The sequence below is a fragment of the Oryza glaberrima genome, chromosome 3, assembly GCF_000147395.1.
Source record: "Oryza glaberrima chromosome 3, OglaRS2, whole genome shotgun sequence".
Classification (NCBI taxonomy): domain Eukaryota; kingdom Viridiplantae; phylum Streptophyta; class Magnoliopsida; order Poales; family Poaceae; genus Oryza; species Oryza glaberrima.
Window position 1 is genome coordinate 23679351 of NC_068328.1, and position 18158 is coordinate 23697508.

Below are 18158 nucleotides of genomic sequence, written 5' to 3' on the forward strand. Positions count from 1 at the left end.
AGTCTTAGGTTTTCACAACCATCATAACAAAGATTTTAACGGCTAGGATTTAGTAGCAGCACTGTTTATTAGCACTTGCTACAGTATGCGCTATAAGATTCGTCTGCTGCAATAATATGATGAACAGTACTTTTGTGTGATCTGAGCCCTTATTATTTGATCCAACAACTGCCGGTGATCTCAATTCGGAAAAATTGGTTGGTAATTGGGAAGCGCTATATATTAATTAATCGATCCAACTTAATTACTTAATAACGCCACTGGCTCTGCGAGGTGCACTTGATAGTGCAGGTGTGTGGTTTCAACCCTAAAGTCCCGTGTTCGATCAATCCCTAACACTCTTATAGTTTCTTCTTAAAAAATGTTTGAAGGGATGTATCTCCCTCCAAATCTTTTTTTTGCCACTCCACTAATTAATTACAACTATTATTATATGCAAGATGCATACATCCAATTTTTTTTCTTATAGTTTTAGTACCTTAGATTAAATTATAGAGTAATTGCACATAAAATAATTTTCAGTTTGCACTAGATTTTGTCATATAACTGAAGGACAATCTTATAAATCATGAGTGAGACTTATGGATTTTTTTTTTTACTTTGAAACACGTTCCATAAAGTCTCATTCACATTTTATAGAATTTGATGAAATTTTCCATAGTCTGATAATGTATATCCTGGTGCTAAGTGAAACTTATTAATTTCAAAGAGACCTAGTGTAAACTGAAAGTATATGCTAAACCTGGGGTAAAGTGAAACTAGATGCACTTTGCACCTTAGAGAGGGAATTGGAGAGAGGTGGTGAGAGGAGAATAGAGAAAAAAGAAACTGTGTCTATGACCTAGGGGTTCCACGTTTATCTTTTATGGTTGTATTGCCACGTCAAATAAAGACCGGGTTAATACGGCATGTGGACGTCACTTCGATAAAAAGAAAAAAAAGTATCCTTAAAACAGTCGAGATAGTCGTTATGAATAGTTTTATTAGTTGAAGGGACGGATATACCGGTTTTGCGATCGAGGGATATAACTTAAAGAATACAACCTATATCTGAGGTAGTCAAATTGGACTTTTTTTCCCTTTTGTTTTTGTTGCAATTGGGCCAGATTGGCCGATCTTCTTCCGGCCCAAATACTCTTCGTTGTTCCCATTCACACTGCGCGAGTCGAAGTCCCAAGCGCTCGCCGCCGCCGCCGCCTCCTCTTCTCCGTCGCCGGCAGCCGGTTGCCGCCACCGCCGCCGATCCGAGCCCGACCGCCAGCCACCCGCTAGCTCCCTCTCTCGAGTTTCCAAACCCCCAAAAAGGTGGTGCCGCCGCCCCGTGTTCCTCAGGCGCTCCCACTAATAACAAACTAGAAGAAAAGGGAGGGTTTCCTGCGATTTCTCCTCGATGCTCCGGATCGCCTCTCGCGCGGTGAGAGAAGATTTCGATTTTTTTTTCCGACCATTTCCCTCTTCAAATCTGGCCCCTTCTATGCCCACTCGCTTGCTGGTGTCCAAGAACCACGAAATGTTTCTCCTCTCTCTCCCGTTCGCGTTTCATTACTGCTCTCGATGTAGGGTTTGCTCGGTGGTAGGAGATGCTACAGCGCCGCCGCCAAGAGCGGCCCCTCGATCGCCGGGGTAAGCGACATCATCGCCGTCGCCTCCGGGAAAGGCGGCGTCGGCAAGTCCACCACTGCAGGTTCTCTTTTCTTTCACCGTTTATTTCAACATTTAATTAATTATGTTGAAATAGATACAGCGCCAGGCTTGTGCAGGCAGATGCCGATTATTGAGGTGCAGAATTTCAGCCTTGTACATTCCAATGTACGTAGTATGTAGTGGCTATCAATAAGGTTAACCTGTCAGGTTTCTGAATTTTGCTGTCCATGCTCGCTAGGCATGTGTATCGAATTTGTACTCAGCCATATTCATTCAATTGAACAAACTTGGGCTAACTTATGGCGCTCAGAAGAAGCAGATTGTTTTGTGGACCTGTTAGATCAAAATTTCCCCTTATCCTAATCATTTGTTTTCCTGCAGTTAACATTGCTGTAGCACTTGCCAAGAAGTTTCAGCTTAAGGTTGGTCTGTTAGATGCCGACATATATGGACCATCCATACCCACAATGATGAATCTCCATGCAAAACCTGAAGTAAGTGAAGGTATCTGCCGTATCACTCTCAAAACATGCAACAAAGTACATAATGTTTTCTTCTTAAATTTGGATGCTACTATGCTACGATTCTTAGCTACCTTTTAGTTGTTTACTTGTTACCCCTAAAGTTTTTGTGTTTTTCTTTGTCATACTTTTGAATGTCTCACAACTACTGAACATTTATTGTTTTGTTCAACTTTCATTTGTAATTTTGATCTATCTGAATCGAACTAAACCCGAAAATTTTAATACATGTTGAATTAATAATTAATATTTACTTTATTGACATAAAACACAAGTCAAAACTACACAGAAAGCAATGACCAGAAGTCTGCCTTTGAAAAAACTGTGCCTGTTTATTGCTATATTGTTTTTGGTAATTCTCACTGAAGAAGTAATCCAGTTAATTTGTGCATGTTTAAATATTACGAAGTATTTATAAATTCTAGTCAGTCTGCAAACTCAGTTTTAAGTGTTTATTAGGCAAATGAAACCAAGGTTTGTCAACACACTTTTTTACTAATGGTGTTTCAGTTTGCAACTGAACTACACTTGTAGTTTCGTTTACTTAGGTGGTTGGGTTCAAATATTTGAGCAGCAGGAACTTGCTATTTGAGTAGTTTCAATTAGTTTGGAACTAATTGCAACACGCTTTTTGACCAACTTTGAGCATAAATTGAACTCCAGGATTCTCCAATTGTAAAAAAGGATTTGTTTTTATCACAATTATAGATATGTAGATTGACTCACTCTAGATGAAGGGGGCAATTTTGGACATGGCTAACATAGACTAGCTGACTAAGAGAGGAGTGTGCATTGGAACTTTGAAACATAGGGAGACTCCTTTCTTATTCCATTGCTAGAACATACTAAAACTTAGGCTTCATTTTTATAATGGAGGATGATTTCACCACTAAAAAAATTATCTATTATTAAGTATTCCTAGTTATTAGATAATCTTCCAAACACTCAAAATTGCAACATCCTGGTGCATGCTGCCCCTCCTGGCTGTGGCTTCCCCTATGTCCATAACAGTACTCCATCAACTTTGTGTGACACTTTCTCAATCTTGACTTACTGAGCATTCAAGAAAATGTATATCCATTCTTTCACCACATTTGCATCAGAACACACATTCAATTGGGTAATAAACATGGTAAGGAAGGGGAGAAGAGGGTGTGACAAAAGACTCTTGTTTATTCCTTGGTTGCTGGAGAAGACAACCCGATCGTTGTTATACGGGATGAGTTAACTCTTAAAAATGTCTTTTTAACTTATCCAATGCCATCTCTAAAACAGCTAACCCACCCATGTGTCACTACATGAACAGTACTATCATTTATGTGAACAATACTGCTGGCCATAGAAAGGTGTGGTGTGACTTTCTTCCATGATGCCCCCAATGGACTTGATATGACATTGTTTGGACCTTGAGTTCTTTATCTCAGTGCAAATATCTTTACCTGACATTTTGCTTGTGTTAGCTATTTCTTCATTGACTGACTGTAATTATCTCTCTTTTGTCCAGATATGAGGATGATTCCAGTTGACAACTATGGAGTACAATGCATGTCCATTGGGTTTCTTGTTGACAAAGATGCACCAATTGTTTGGAGAGGTCCTATGGTTTGTTTTTATGTGCTTCTGTTAACTTCTCATTTAAAGTGTCTATACCCTTAGTGGACGTGTATTTTTCATATAAACTATAAAGTATTTTGTCTGTTCTTTGCCCATCCTTAATGAATATAAAAAAATCTGCAAAGATTTACCATTGGAAGCATGCATATCAATGTGGAAGTAAACTATTGCAAAGTTAGAAACATGATTTAATTTTCTTCCATAAATTTTCAGCCCTCATGCACTAACACAATGATGGGCACATGGAGTACATGTTTTCTTTTGCGTAGCAACAAGCAAGTCCATACGCATGTTATTGAAATATGGTTGCTTTTTGTAATTTTTGTAATCTTCGGGACAACAGTGTTGGTAGGATAGAAAGAGCTAGTGGATGTGGATGTTTTCTTTACCTTTTCATTCCACATTTTTAGTTTTTCTCTAACAAAACTTCAATATATATTGAAATGACTAGTTAAAATTATTTAATATTGCCCCTGAAACCTTTAAATGCTGCATGTTTGATAATTCCATGGCAATAGCACATCATGATTCATGAATTGCAACAAAATAGGCTATTTTCTAGAATTTTCAAAAAAAAAAAAACTCATCTATTTGTCTATGCAAATTTAACAAACAGGTTCAATCCTACGTGTGAGGTAGAAAAAAAAAGACAAATTGTACGTGCAATACCAACAAAAATATATTATTGACATCAATACCACTCTTTTGTAGTATTCCTTTAGTTGTGCAATTGTTTGTGAAATTTTTTGTATGGACGCAAGACATAACCTCACCTATGGCTGTGATTTCTTTGAGAATTTCGTAGAGCTTCTTTGTATGATTCTCTAGGAATATGCACATTGATAATATGTTTACCTTGAAAGACTATTGTTTCATGCTTCCATTTTGGTCTATTGTTTTGTAAAATTTATGTTCCTTATACTACAACATTTCTTGGTATCAGGTAATGAGTGCTCTTGAGAAGATTACAAGGGGGGTAGCCTGGGGTAATCTTGATATTCTTGTTGTTGATATGCCCCCGGGCACTGGTGATGCTCAGCTATCAATGTCCCAAAGGCTTCGGTTATCTGGTATTTATAAGTCGGTCTGTTAAGTTTGAAATGATGGTTTTCTATAGCTTTTTCAGTATTTGGTTTACATGTTTCTGCAGGTGCTTTAATTGTTTCAACTCCCCAAGATATCGCTCTAATTGATGCTAGAAGAGGAGCAAATATGTTTCGTAAAGTTCAAGTCCCTGTACAGTCTATTTAACTTATGTATTGTGATTTTCCAATGACATAAGGCATTGTTCCTTCATGACTGATAAATAATTAGCCTCCATTTGATGCCGTATGGATGAACCATTCCATAATGTTACCCATAGTCTTACCAGCAGCATGACTTAGTGAGGCATTTTGGCAGATTCTGGGTTTAGTGGAGAATATGAGCTGTTTCAAGTGCCCGAAGTGTGGTGAGAAGTCTTACATTTTTGGGGAAGGTGGAGGTCAGAGAACTGCAGAAGAAATGGATATGAAATTAATCGGTGAGGTAAGAGAAATCTAACACAACTTAGAATTGGCATGAAGTTGTGGACTTATTCAGCTGTGAGTTTATGACAATCATCTGCACCTTACATATTTTTCTGTGAGAAAAACTGGACAGATTTTGTAGCACCGTACTGTTGTTTACATGTCTAAGTAACAACCTTTCTAAAAGACAATTTTTTTATGAACATGAAATCATTTTATCATGTTCTTGTGGTAAATTTACTAGTTTTACGCTGTTAAGGAACCGGGCGATTGTAAAATATGTATTATGAGTACCATGTTTGCACAGCTTGGTCCTATCCCTGCCCTGTGCTGCTGATTGAAGTTGACTGAATGAGTTCTGATTATATCTAGTCAATATAATGTTCTGCAACTTTATAGTCGCTAAATACTTCACTATGTGATCATGTCCACTGCCATTTATTTTGAAAATTGTCATTCTTAATTATGAAATGCATAACAAAAGTTGTAGGCTTTTTTAGTTATGAGTTATTACAACAAAGCTGTGATTTTACATAATTTACGCATATATTCTTGAAGCTTACAAAATAATAGGACTCAGAGTGACGAGACCATTGCTGATTAATACCTTAGGGTAGTGGAAAGCATTGAGAAAGATCCAGAATCTTAGTGGCTAGCACCACAAGTTGGTGGGCTAGCTAGCCTGGGTTCGAGACTCATCTCCTCCTTAATACCATTGATATGGAAGTCCTTCCTTTCATATCCACCTTTTTTAAGTAGAAAGCATTTTTCTTTCTTGATGTTTCCTTCCAACTCCATATCATTGCAAGAACTGACTTGCTAGTGAGTTTTCTAGGTTTCTTATGGTACTTTTTCAGTAGTACTGGCCCCGCTTATCCACCATAGGAGTAATTTCTAACTTCCATCTGACTATTTTCCTTCTTTTTTTACTTGTGCAATAGATACCTCTTGAAATCGACATCAGAACAGGTTCAGATGAAGGTACTCCAATTGTGATATCATCACCAGATTCTGCATCGGCACAGGCCTACATACAGGTCGCTGAGAAGGTGATCCACAGGCTGAAGGAGTTAGGCGAGGAACGACAGATGGGACCAGAAATCTTGCTTTGAGAGTTCATACCGCCCCTGTAGAACTGTTCCCGTTCCTCTTCTGGTTCGAGCTGCATCCCAGTAGCTTATAGCCTTTCACTCAAAATAAGAAGTAAACATTTGGTAACATCCTTGTCAGCCCCACAAAGGTGTAGAGGCCGGGTTTGATAATCCTTTATCTAAAAAAACATCCTTGTCACCCATGTACTTTTGCCAAATTTTGTAACATTGCAGAAATATTGTTGAATCCTGGTATAGGATCATATACTCATGTACCATTTTAGAGAAGTAAGGAATTTTCACTGCGTTTATTTATTGGGTTAATTGGATTTATGCCATTATAAATTTTCACGTTTTAAAAAATACCATTACAATTTATAACTAATTGAAACGATGCCATTATAAATTTGTTGAAACCGTATACATACCACTACTTACCCCTTCAATGAATACACATAAAAAAGTTTGGACCAAGTTGCCACCATCTTCAACCTTCATTCCATCGCAGCCCCATCAATTGAAGCCTCACTATTTGCCACACCATATTTCGTTCCTTGCGACGCTATGTGCAGGATGGACTTGCACAACAGGGAAGTCACTGACTAGCTCGTCCATTATGAGCTGCATGGGTTAGTTGACGAGGGGAGGGAAGCCGCATCAGTGAGTCGACGCGTCCAGCATGATGGGGACTGGATCAAGCTCACTATAGATTGGTGTAGAAGAGGGGAGAAGATAGAGGAGGAAGAAAGAAGGCATGGGTAATTTCGTCCAAAAAATTTAACAAATGCATTGGAAAAGTAAGTAGTGGTATATCTTAATTTTTTATAATATTGTAATGGCACCTTTATAATTAATTGTAATGGTATTTTTCAAAACGTGCAAATTTATAATGGCATGAATTGTAATGGCATCTTTACATTGACGTGTGAATTATCGAGTGCTAACATAAAAAAATCTCTTGTCTCAAAATATAGCTATTTTTGGACATCTCCCCCGCATTCTATCCTAGTCACTTCATACCTAGGGAAAAACAAGAAAAAGAACGCTGCTACTACTCCTAAAGTCTTACCACTGCAATTGGGGGTGGATAACGAGTCAACTCGGCTCGTTAACATTAATGAGCTGAAAAGCAATCTTGTCTTGTTAAAGCTCATTAATGAGCCCTATCTCACCTATATCATATTAATACTTTCAATTTTACTATTTTATTATACATTAAAAAAAATAATAAACACTAACTAATAAAGAATGCAGTAAATAGAAATAGTTTAGTTTTGATGGAATTAAAAGACTAAGCACCGATTAAAAAGCAGTGAGTATATAAATATATGGTGATATGTTTTACTAACGAGCTAATGAGCAGCTCACCATCTAAAAGGCTAGCTCAACTTGACTCATTAAGACCACGAGTTTAAACCGATCTAAGCCAAGTTCGCTACGAGCCGTTCGAGCTTCTTTTTTCCACCCATAGCTTCAATAGGCTCTATGAGCTGCAGATGCTGCAATGGGCCCGTTTGGGTGGGCCTCGGCTATTAGATCTAGATTTTCCACATTTTCCATGCTCATAATCTACAACATTGACATAAAAAAATATTAGCTCTATGGCACGCACGTGATTCAGGAACGAGTTCTCCCCTCTTCCGAATCGGGCAGCTATCCCTGCTGCCACCTCCGCCCCCAATCCCTTCCTCGCCCGCTCATCGCAGCTCGCCGTGGTTTCGTCGCCGGGGTCGTCGCTGCCTCATCCTCCTTCTCATCTACCCCCTCTGTCCTATAAAAAAAATCCATCCTAGCTACGAACCTGAACATACATGTCCAGGTTCGTAGTTAGGATTGGTCTTTTTTTGGGACAGAGTAGTAGGTAACCCTTTTCTTCTTACCTCTACGCTCGTAGGCATTCTCCGCTTGATCAGGGCAGAGGAGGGTTCACTTGTCGTGCTTCCCAACTGCAGGGGTTTGGGTATTGTGGAATTGGATGCAATTCTAGTAAAAGGAGATCTTTGGTCTTGCGATTGAGAATAAATTGGGCCTAGTCCATTATTCCAACATTAACTTCGTGAAAATTTGTGAGCACTTGCTTCTTTCCCAAAGTGATCTTTACATCATTTGTTACTCGTGGAGGTTGAGGACTCCTAGACGGCTAGGTGTCATTCTTGAGCCACCGATCTACATGTGGTTGGCCGGAAGAAGTTTGTGTAGGTCGGATCTCGCCTTCGAAAGGGAAGAGATACCACTAGTGGAAGCAGGAGTGCTTTGTGCAACCTCTTGAGGAAAGGGTTAGTGAAAACCTGGCTCTTTGTGAACTCTGCAACGGAGAGTAGAATACCCTCAAGGATTCAAACTTCGGAAACATCTCATATTGCAACAACCTCGGTGATATCCCTCTCTCCCTCCTCTAACTTTGCTTGTTTGTGCCGCTATAAGTCTAGTTGTTGTTTGTGCTAGTATTTCATTATTGTAGGCAACTAGATCTAGCATTTCTTTCGCTTGCGCATACTCTGTGATTTTAGGAATTTCTGAAAGTCCTGCTTCCGCATTTTCTTAAGTTTTTAAATTAACCTATTCATCCCCCTCTAGGCCTAATTGACCCTTTTAATTGATATCAGAGCCTAATCTCCAGATTAGGCTTAACTGCTTGGAGAGATCATGTCGGGTCAAAGGGAGGAAGGCAAGGAGGGTGAAACAAATGGAGCCAAAGTTCCGTTTGATTACTCTTCCATGACATCTACATCTTATATGAGCACCTATACCCTGCTTGGAAGCATAAGATGAAGATGCACTTGAAGTCTATTAACCCGTCTATTTGGAGAATAGTCGAAAAAGGCTATGATTTGCAGAAACCCGATGATCCCACCAAGGAGGACGACGAGAACAAGCACAAGAACGCTCAAGCCGCTAACTCCATACCTAGCGCCTTGAGTGGAAGTGAGTTCAACCGAGTGGATGGCATTGAGGCATCTTGTTCTAAGATTGTCCCAAGCAATGAACCATGCTCAAGGTGTAAGGATATTGATATTGATGCTTATGCTACTAACTCTACATCTTTGAGTGCTTTACAAAAGCAAAATGAGAAGCTTATGGGACTCTTTTACAATGGCCTTCTAAAGTTTCACATCGTAGTAAGGCCCTAAAGGAGTACCTAGGCTATCAAAGGGACAACTTCAATCATGAAGGTTTTTGGTATGTTCCTCCACCAAAAGGCAAGGTGGATAAAAGTGTGATGATCAAGAAGACCAAGGTCTAAACAACTTTGTTAAGGCCAAAAGTATCCTTCCTAATGAGTGTGCTTCACAATGTTCATTTGATTCTTCTTATGTTCTTAGGACGAATGCTAATGGTCGTGTTGTAGCTAAGTATGTTGGCCTAAGGGGCAAGAGTGCTTCTATCAAGAGAGTGCTTTGGGTGCCTAAGGCACTTGTTACTAACTTGAGAGGATCCAACCATGTATGGGTACCTAAAACTAGTAATTAATCTCTTGTAGGAATACATCTTCGGTGGAAGAAGTTGGGCGATTGATAGTGGGTGCACAAATCACATGATCGGAGAAGAGTCAATGTTTTCCTACCTTGATCCAAATGGCACTTCACAAGACAACATAGTTTTCGAGGATGATGGAAAGGAAAAGGTAATGAGATTAGGTAAAATTGCAATATCAAATGATCTTTCCATTTCCAATGTCCTCTTGGTAAAATCTCTTAACTATAATCTTTTGTTTGTTTCTCAACTATGTTCCTTGGGTTACAATTGTCTTTTCAACGATGTTGATGTGACCATGTTTAGAAGGAATGATTCCTCCATAGTCTTTAAGGGTGTTCTCAACGGAAAGCTTTATCTTGTGGTTTTCACATCACATAAAGCTAAACTTGAGACATACTTAGTGGCTAAGACCAACACGGGGTGGCTTTGGCATCGGAGGCTAGCCCATGTTGGTATGAGGAATCTTCACGAGCTTCTAAAAGGCGATGACATCCTTTGACTAACAAATGTGCAATTAAAGAAAGATAAAGTGTGTAGCGCATGTCAAGATGGGAAATTCTAATTGGAGCTCATCAGCCGGCCAAGAATGTGATGACTACCATAAGACCATTGGACCTTCTTAACATGGACCTCTTCGGACCCATTGCTTAGAAGCAATGGAGGTAACAAATATGGTCTTGCTATTGTTGATGACTTTTCATGCTTCACATGGGTGTTCTTTTTCATGACAAGAGCGAAACACAAGCAAGTCAAGAAGTTTGCAAGAAGAGCACAAAATGAGTTCGAACTCAAGATCAAAAACATCCGAAACGACAATGGCAAAGAGTTCAAGAACAAGTGCGTGGAGAGTTTCCTTGATGAAGAAGTGATAAGCATGAATTCTCGGCTCCATACTCACCTCAACAAAATGGAGTAGCCGAGAGGAAGAATATGACTCTCATCGAGATAGCAGGGACCATGTTGGATGAATACAAGACCTCGGACCGTTTTTGGGCCAAAGCCATCAATACCGCATGCCATGCCATCAACCGTCTCTATTTTCATTGTCTTCTTAAGAAGACTCCCTATAAGCTTCTTACCAGTAATAAACCCAATGTCTCATACTTTCGTATTTTCGGTAGTAGGTGCTGCATTTTTAACAAGAAGGCAAGATCTCAATGTTTGCTACTAAAGTGGAAGAGGGGTTCTTCCTTGGATATGGTTCAAATGAATGCGCACATCGCGTTTTCAAAAAAAAATCTCCGGTGTTGTTGAGATCGCGCGAGATGTGACATTTGACGAGACTAACGGCTCTCAAGTATAGCAAGTTGACTCACATGTACTAGATGAAGATAAGGACCCTAGCGAAACTATCAAGAGGTTAGCTCTAGAAGATATTTGTCCTAGAGAGCAATAACATGGGCCTCTTCCTCTACACAAGCGGAGCCATCCACATCCACCCAAGTCAATGATCTCTCACCCTCACACTTGGATCATGATGAAGGAGGCATGCACGTGCCATCTTCACCAATCAACTTTGCACACCCAAGGATACACCAAAGCATGCAACGAGATCACCCCACCAACAACATTCTAGGTGATATCAACAAGGGAGTGTCCACTAGATCTCGAGTTGCAAATTTTTGTGAATATTACTCTTTTGTAACTTTGAACCACTAAGTGTAGAAGAAGCACTCGGTGATCCGGATTTGGTGATGACAATGCAAGAAGAGTTACAACTTACCTCGGAGTGAAGTGTGGACATTGATGGAGAGACCAAGGCAAAACGTGATTGGTACCAAATGGGTCTTCCAGAACAAGCAAGATGAGAATGACGTGGTGATAAGGAACAAGCAAGGTTAGTGGTTTAAGGGTTCACCCAAATCAAAGGTTTGGATTTTGGGGAAACCTTTGCACGGGTAGCTAGGCTTGAGTCAATTCGAATTTTATTAGCCGAACAAGCAAGGTTAGTGGTTCAAGGGTTCACCCAAATCAAAGGTTTGGATTTTGGGAAACCTTTGCACCGGTAGCTAGGCTTGAGTCAATTCGAATTTTATTAGCCGAACAAGCAAGGTTAGTGGTTCAAGGGTTCACCCAAATCAAAGGTTTGGATTTTGGGGAAACCTTTGCACCGTGTAGCTAGGCTTGAGTCAATTCGAATTTTATTAGCCTTTGCTACTAACCTTGATTTCAAGCTCTACCAAATGGAACGTGAAGAGTGTATTCCTTAATGGTCCAATTAATAAGTTGTGTATGTAGAGCAATTGCCAGGTTTTGAAGATCTAAAGTATCCTAATCATGTTTATAAGCTTCACAAGGTGCTCTATGAACTTAAGCAAGCTCTAAGAGCATGGTATGAATGCCTTCATAATTTCCTTGTTAAAAGTGGCTTTAAGATTGGCATTGCCGATTCCACACTCTCTAGACCTAATTCACCCGGTAAGTTTGAAACGAAAAGCTCACTGTCATAACTTGGTTTTTCCTAGCATTTTTTTTTGCTATTTTTAATGAGACGAAAACCGTATTTTTCTCGCGTGTTTTTTTGTTTTTTTTTCTCGTGTGTTTTTTGCCTGTTTTTTCTGACAATCTTTTTCTCGCACGTTTTTGCTTGTTTTTTTCGAGTGTTTTTATTTTTTGCTTTTTTCCAATACAGGAGAATAGATAACGAAACAAAAGCCGTGTAGGAGATGAAAAAAATATGGTGGACCCTATCCGACCCAAACGTCCATTAATTTAGCCTTTTTTCGGTTTTCCAGAGTAGCTTATTTTTTTATAAACGGTGTTTTTTTCTTGTGCGGTTTTTGCAAACCATTTGTTTAACTGCGCATATCGCTCCCTATCCTTTTGTCTTCTTTGTTCATTATGATCCAAGAGTGGGGACAGCGATGTAGATGCCATGTCACCAGTATTTATCATGCTAGCTGGAGCTGTTGATGATAAACAAAAAAGTTACATTCGTTATTTTGCTGCATTATTGGAAAATGAGATGCATGTTAAGAGATGTAACATATATATTCAATTTGTTCATTGGTTGAGTTTTGCTCAAAAGATTGTCTTCAACCTTCATTTCATTGTCTTTTACAGGGAACCACAAGGAAATATGTACTACAGGTAAGGCCCTGTTTAGTTCCCAGAAACTTTTTACCAAAAACATCACATCGAATCTTTGGACATATGTATGGAGTATTAAATATAGATAAATTAAAAAACTAATTGCACAGTTAGGAGGGAAATCGCGAGACGAATCTTTTGAGTCTAATTAGTCCATGATTAGCCATAAGTGCTACAGTAACCCACATTTGCTAATGACTGATTAATTAGGCTCAAAAGATTCGTCTAGTGGTTTCCAGGCGAGTTATGAAATTAGTTTTTTCATTCGTATCCGAAAACCCCTTCCGACATCCGGTCAAACGTCCGATGTGACACCCAAAAATTTTCTTTTCGCGAACTAAACAAGCCCTAATATGTAGTATTATTAACTACACAATCTCACATTCAACCAATGAAGTAAAATGCATATAACATAGTTGTTGGATTACCTAGCATCGACATAGACGCTGAACTCTTGGACTAAAGGAGAGTTATGTGCTGTTTTGCCTTTTACCCAAGTGCTATAAGGCTGCCAGTGATTCTTTGTTACGTGTTATGATTCTTTATGGTTTATGCTATATATGTATGTGTGTGTGTGTGTGTGTGTGTGTATATATATATATATGCACTTTCGCTTAGTGATGCTAACTGAATAGGACTCAGTATAATTCAAACCAAGTCCTATTCGGCCCAAACGGAAACGAACAAATTTGTTTTTTTTCCCGCGTGATAGAATCGGATTCGATTTGTTTTTTTACTGCATCGCATTTTTTTAACCGTGTCACATATAATAGGATTTGTTTTTTTTACCGCGTCACCTGTAATTCATTTTTCTTTAGAATTGGACATATTCTTTATTTTTTTTTTGCCCTTTTTTACCGCGTCGACAGAGTTGGATACGATTTTATCGGACATATTTGAATTTTTTTATCCGTTTTTCGCCCTTTTTCATCCTTTTTTTTGCCGGCTTAAAATTTTGGGAGTATGTGTTGTATAGCCTCACTGGAAAGCTTAGGAACACATCCATATTCGTGGAGATATCTATACATCCAAATCTCAAAAGTCTACTACAACTCCACATCCAAATCTCAAAGTCTACAAATGGTTATTATATCTCCATATTTACATACTTCATGGAGAAAAATCGAACGGAGAAAACTTAAAACACGTTGTTTGTTGAGCCAAAGTTCGTTTTTCGCTCCTGTCGGATTTCCCTAATTTTTCTAGATTTCCGCGGTAGCCACCTTATGTTTATCAACGAACCAAATATTGTACTTAAAAAATATATACATCACAATAGTTGTCACGGACAGTTTTTTCATGCTTCTCAAAACATTGTTGAAAATCTCCACCACATTGCTAGTCATGAAGTTGTATCGACGTCTATCGGTATCAAATGATCTGGCCCATTTAACCTTAGGTGGCATATTGTCTTAAGTGGCCCGTTTAACCTTAAGTGGCAAATTCTAATTTTCATTAAAAAAAACTAATTCCTCTCTTTAAAAAAGGGAAAATTTGGGAAATACCATCGCAAAGATATGTGAGTTGCAAAATACCATCGTACGTGAGAATGACATGTGGGGCCCGGACCCACATGTCAATGACACATACGATGATATTTTCCTACTCCGTGATTTTTGTGATGGTACTAGGCAAATTGGCCAAAAAAAAACCTAAAATACCTCTAAGAAATGTAAAAACCCAACACGTCAGTAATAACTTGACTAGAAATAAACTAAATCATATTTTTATCTCTAGATCCCGTTGTAATGCATTGGTATGTAACTAGTAAATAGTAAATAGTGAAAGTCATAAGTCACTTCAACAATATACTATATATATAGTGCACTATGATAATTGGATTCATAACAAGTGTCAATTTATAATTTATCCAATATATATATATATATATATATATATATGTCTATATATAGTTTCAATATTATTAATCTTTATAGCATTCTAGATTATGTTTAGCAAAAAATATCTTTCCAGTTTTTAAAAATAAATACAATATTATTAACAAATATAATAATTATTTTACTCATGTGAAGGCATAGATAATATATATTACGGAGCATACACACATGAGCTAGTTGGTAGTATTCATGTGGAAGTAATAGTGTTGGCTCTAGGAATATTATTATCGAAAATAAAGAAGAACGAGAAAAAAAGAAAAAAGATGGAACAACAGAAGAATATATGGTTAAAGTTTTAGTTTCACACTGTATTATGATAAAGAACAAATTTAATAATATTAGTATATTATCGATTAATGTGAGCAACTTTTCTCCTCATGTGTGTGGGCTATACTAATCTCCTAGTTTTCTTACCTTCTCTCGAAGTTCTCCTGCCATGTTTAGGTAAGAAATGTCTTGAATGAAATAAATAAATGGTTTAACTGATTATTTTTTATGGTTGTTACTTAACTTGGGGGGCGGGTGTGAATAGGCGATACTAAAAATACATAGCACCTAATTAAAAGTAACCTAAGTCGCTAGGCAGGTGAGGGATACAACTAACAAGCAACTAGATTATATTTTGCAATCCTAGGGTGAGAAGGGCTTAAGTATGTTTCTATGGTAGAAAATTGCACGAAAGTAAATGCAATAAGTAAATGAGACAAGAGACAAGAAATTTTCCACCCGAGGTTCGGAAACTCATCGGTTTCCTACGTCCCCATTGAGACAAACCCAACTTCACCGCTCAAGCCATGAAGCCACCGAACTCCTTCGTCAAGGGGTGGGCATGGTGGGAGTCGGCCTCGAAACCAAACACACTCGAAAATGGGTTCAACCCAACCCGACCCATTCCAACCTTTTAACCGAACGTGTGCGAAGTGGACTACCCAAGCCTCGATCACTAGGGTAGTTCTTCCTTCACTCCGAACAACCTAGGAGGCAACAACCTCCAAGAATAACAAGTATCGACCCAGCTCGGAGATGATCAAGTGTCATACTAGGTCAAACAATGAAATAATGCACTTGTCTTGGCTCAAACAACTCTCCAATACCAACAAGGACGAACAAATGCTCAAGGATTGTGAGAGTGGATGCAAGGAGTGTATGCAAGTGAAGCAAGTGCCAAGAGAGTTCTCTTGCTGCTGGTAGGGGAGTATTTGTACCACTACCCACAAAAACTAGCCGTTGGGGGTGAAATCTCCATCCTCGGATACTTGCCGATCGGACCGCCATGAGGTGGTCGGTCAGACCTACCTCTCATGTAACGTTTAGAAAACTAGTCATTATAGTGCATTTAATGCATAGGTAACGGCTAGCCGGTCAGACCATCATGGGTCGGCCGGTCAGACCACCAGCAGCTTGGTCAGACCGGTGTCGGCTTTGGATCGCCAAGCCGGGGCCAACACCTCGGCTCATCGGCCACCCGGTCAGACCGGCCTAGACATGTCAGTCAGACCGGCATTTAGCCCACGGTCAGACCGGCCTCAAGGAGAAGGAAATATGAATGAAAGAATTCGAACCAAGTGACAATGCAAATGACCTAATGTGGCATTTTGATCAACTCTTTACCTAGGTCATTACCTCTCCTGACAATACGGTAAAGCTAGCAAAAATTTGATCGCCCAACACCTCGATCTATTCAAATAAACTGCTAGATTTATCACCTCCGCTCGTTAACGCTAATGAGCTAAAAAGCTATTTTGTCTCGCTAAAGCTCCTTAATGAGCCCTATCTCATCTACATCATATCAATAATTTCAATTTTACCATTTTATCATATATTAAAAAATAATAAACACTACTCCCTCTATGCCAAAATATAAGGCACAACCACTTTTCTCTCATGTCTCATAATATAAGGCGTGCATGCATGCATATATTAACTAGCACCTCTTGGTCCAATATAATTGATTTGTTTTAAATCCTATACATCAAATCTCCCAATCACATTGCTTGCATGCCTTAAGGTGATCCAACAAGAAGGTGATTAAATGTTTTCTTGGTCTTTGTGTTATGAGTGGTTGAGCCTTATATTTTGGGATGGAGGGAGTAACTAATAAAGAATGCATTAAATACAAATAGTTTAGTTTGGTGGCTCTACCATCGCTCCACCTCCAAGTCCAGTGACTCTGCCACTACTTCGCACACTAACTTTCTCTTTGGAGAATCGCTAGATCTAGCAAGGAGGATCTCGGATCTAGCATCTCTGCTCTCTGCCTGGTCGGCTCCTGCCTCCCCAAGTCCCTGTAAGGCGACAGCTCGGTCTCAGCGGCGACCATGACAATAGCGTGCATGACAACAAGGAAAGAGAAGAGACATTTTGGTGGTTAGAGTGTGCGGCTGTGCATGCGAAAGTGAAGAGGAGAAAGAGGTGTGGTGCAGTGCTTGGAGCGGCAACTAGTGGTTGCTGTTGGCATGAGAAGTTTGCGGTCGACACAATTTCCTACCAAGTTCCTCGTATTTTTTTTCTCTAAGTACTATTGCTATGTGGGTCACCAATCATTATAAAGAACTACTAGCTAAAAGGTGTGTGCATTGCAACATATATTATAAGAGATAAAAGTAAAAGCAAAAATTACAAGTTTATAGACATAACTAATTATTTAGGCATACAAAGCCGGGGATTGCTATCTGGCGCGCGCGCCAGCAACGGAAGTCACGCGCGCACCAGTTGTCACCCTGCCACCGTTTCTTTCCCTTTTCCCGATTTTCTCTCTCTTTTTTCTAGCGTTTTTTTTTCGCGCGAGTTAGCTAATCGATTCGTTTTTTTGCCATATGTTTCCTATTTTAGCGCACCTCTCACGCTATTTCCTTTTTTCGTTTTCTTTTCCGATTTTTGTTAGTTGCTAGCACACGTGTTTTTAAAAATTTTTGAATTGAAAGTTTTCAAATCTTGACTTGAAAGTTTCAAATTTTGAGTTGAAAGTTTTCAAATCAGGGTTGAAAGTTTTAAATTTTGAGTTGGAAGTTTTCAATTTTTGAGTTGAAAGTTTTTAGATGTGAGTTAAAAGTTTTCAAATCTGGTTTGAAAGTTTTCAAATATGGGTTGAAATTTTTCAATTTTTGGGTTGAAAGTTTCAAGATTTGAGTTTAAAGTTTTCAAATATGGGTTGAAAGTTTCAAATTTGAGTTGAAAGTTTTTAAAAATTTGAGATGTAAAATTGAAAGTTTTTAAAATTTGACTTCAAAAATTCAAATTCAAATCTGAGTTGAAAGTTTTCAAAATTTGACACCACCTATAGATTTTTTTTAATATGTTACTTAAAAAAATTCT

General features: G+C 38.8%; 1 protein-coding gene across 1 annotated transcript; it reads left to right on the plus strand.

Annotated features, from left to right (window-relative positions):
• The first annotated feature begins 1147 nt into the window (after window positions 1-1147).
• On the plus strand, window positions 1148-6689 carry LOC127765058 (iron-sulfur protein required for NADH dehydrogenase, mitochondrial). The gene is made up of 8 exons (XM_052289858.1): window positions 1148-1414; window positions 1561-1684; window positions 2026-2148; window positions 3670-3767; window positions 4723-4849; window positions 4930-5015; window positions 5181-5306; window positions 6229-6689. The coding sequence occupies exons 1-8, from the start codon at window positions 1391-1393 to the stop codon at window positions 6397-6399; spliced, it is 879 nt and encodes a 292-aa protein (XP_052145818.1). The 5' UTR covers window positions 1148-1390; the 3' UTR covers window positions 6400-6689.
• The last annotated feature ends 11469 nt before the right edge of the window (window positions 6690-18158 follow it).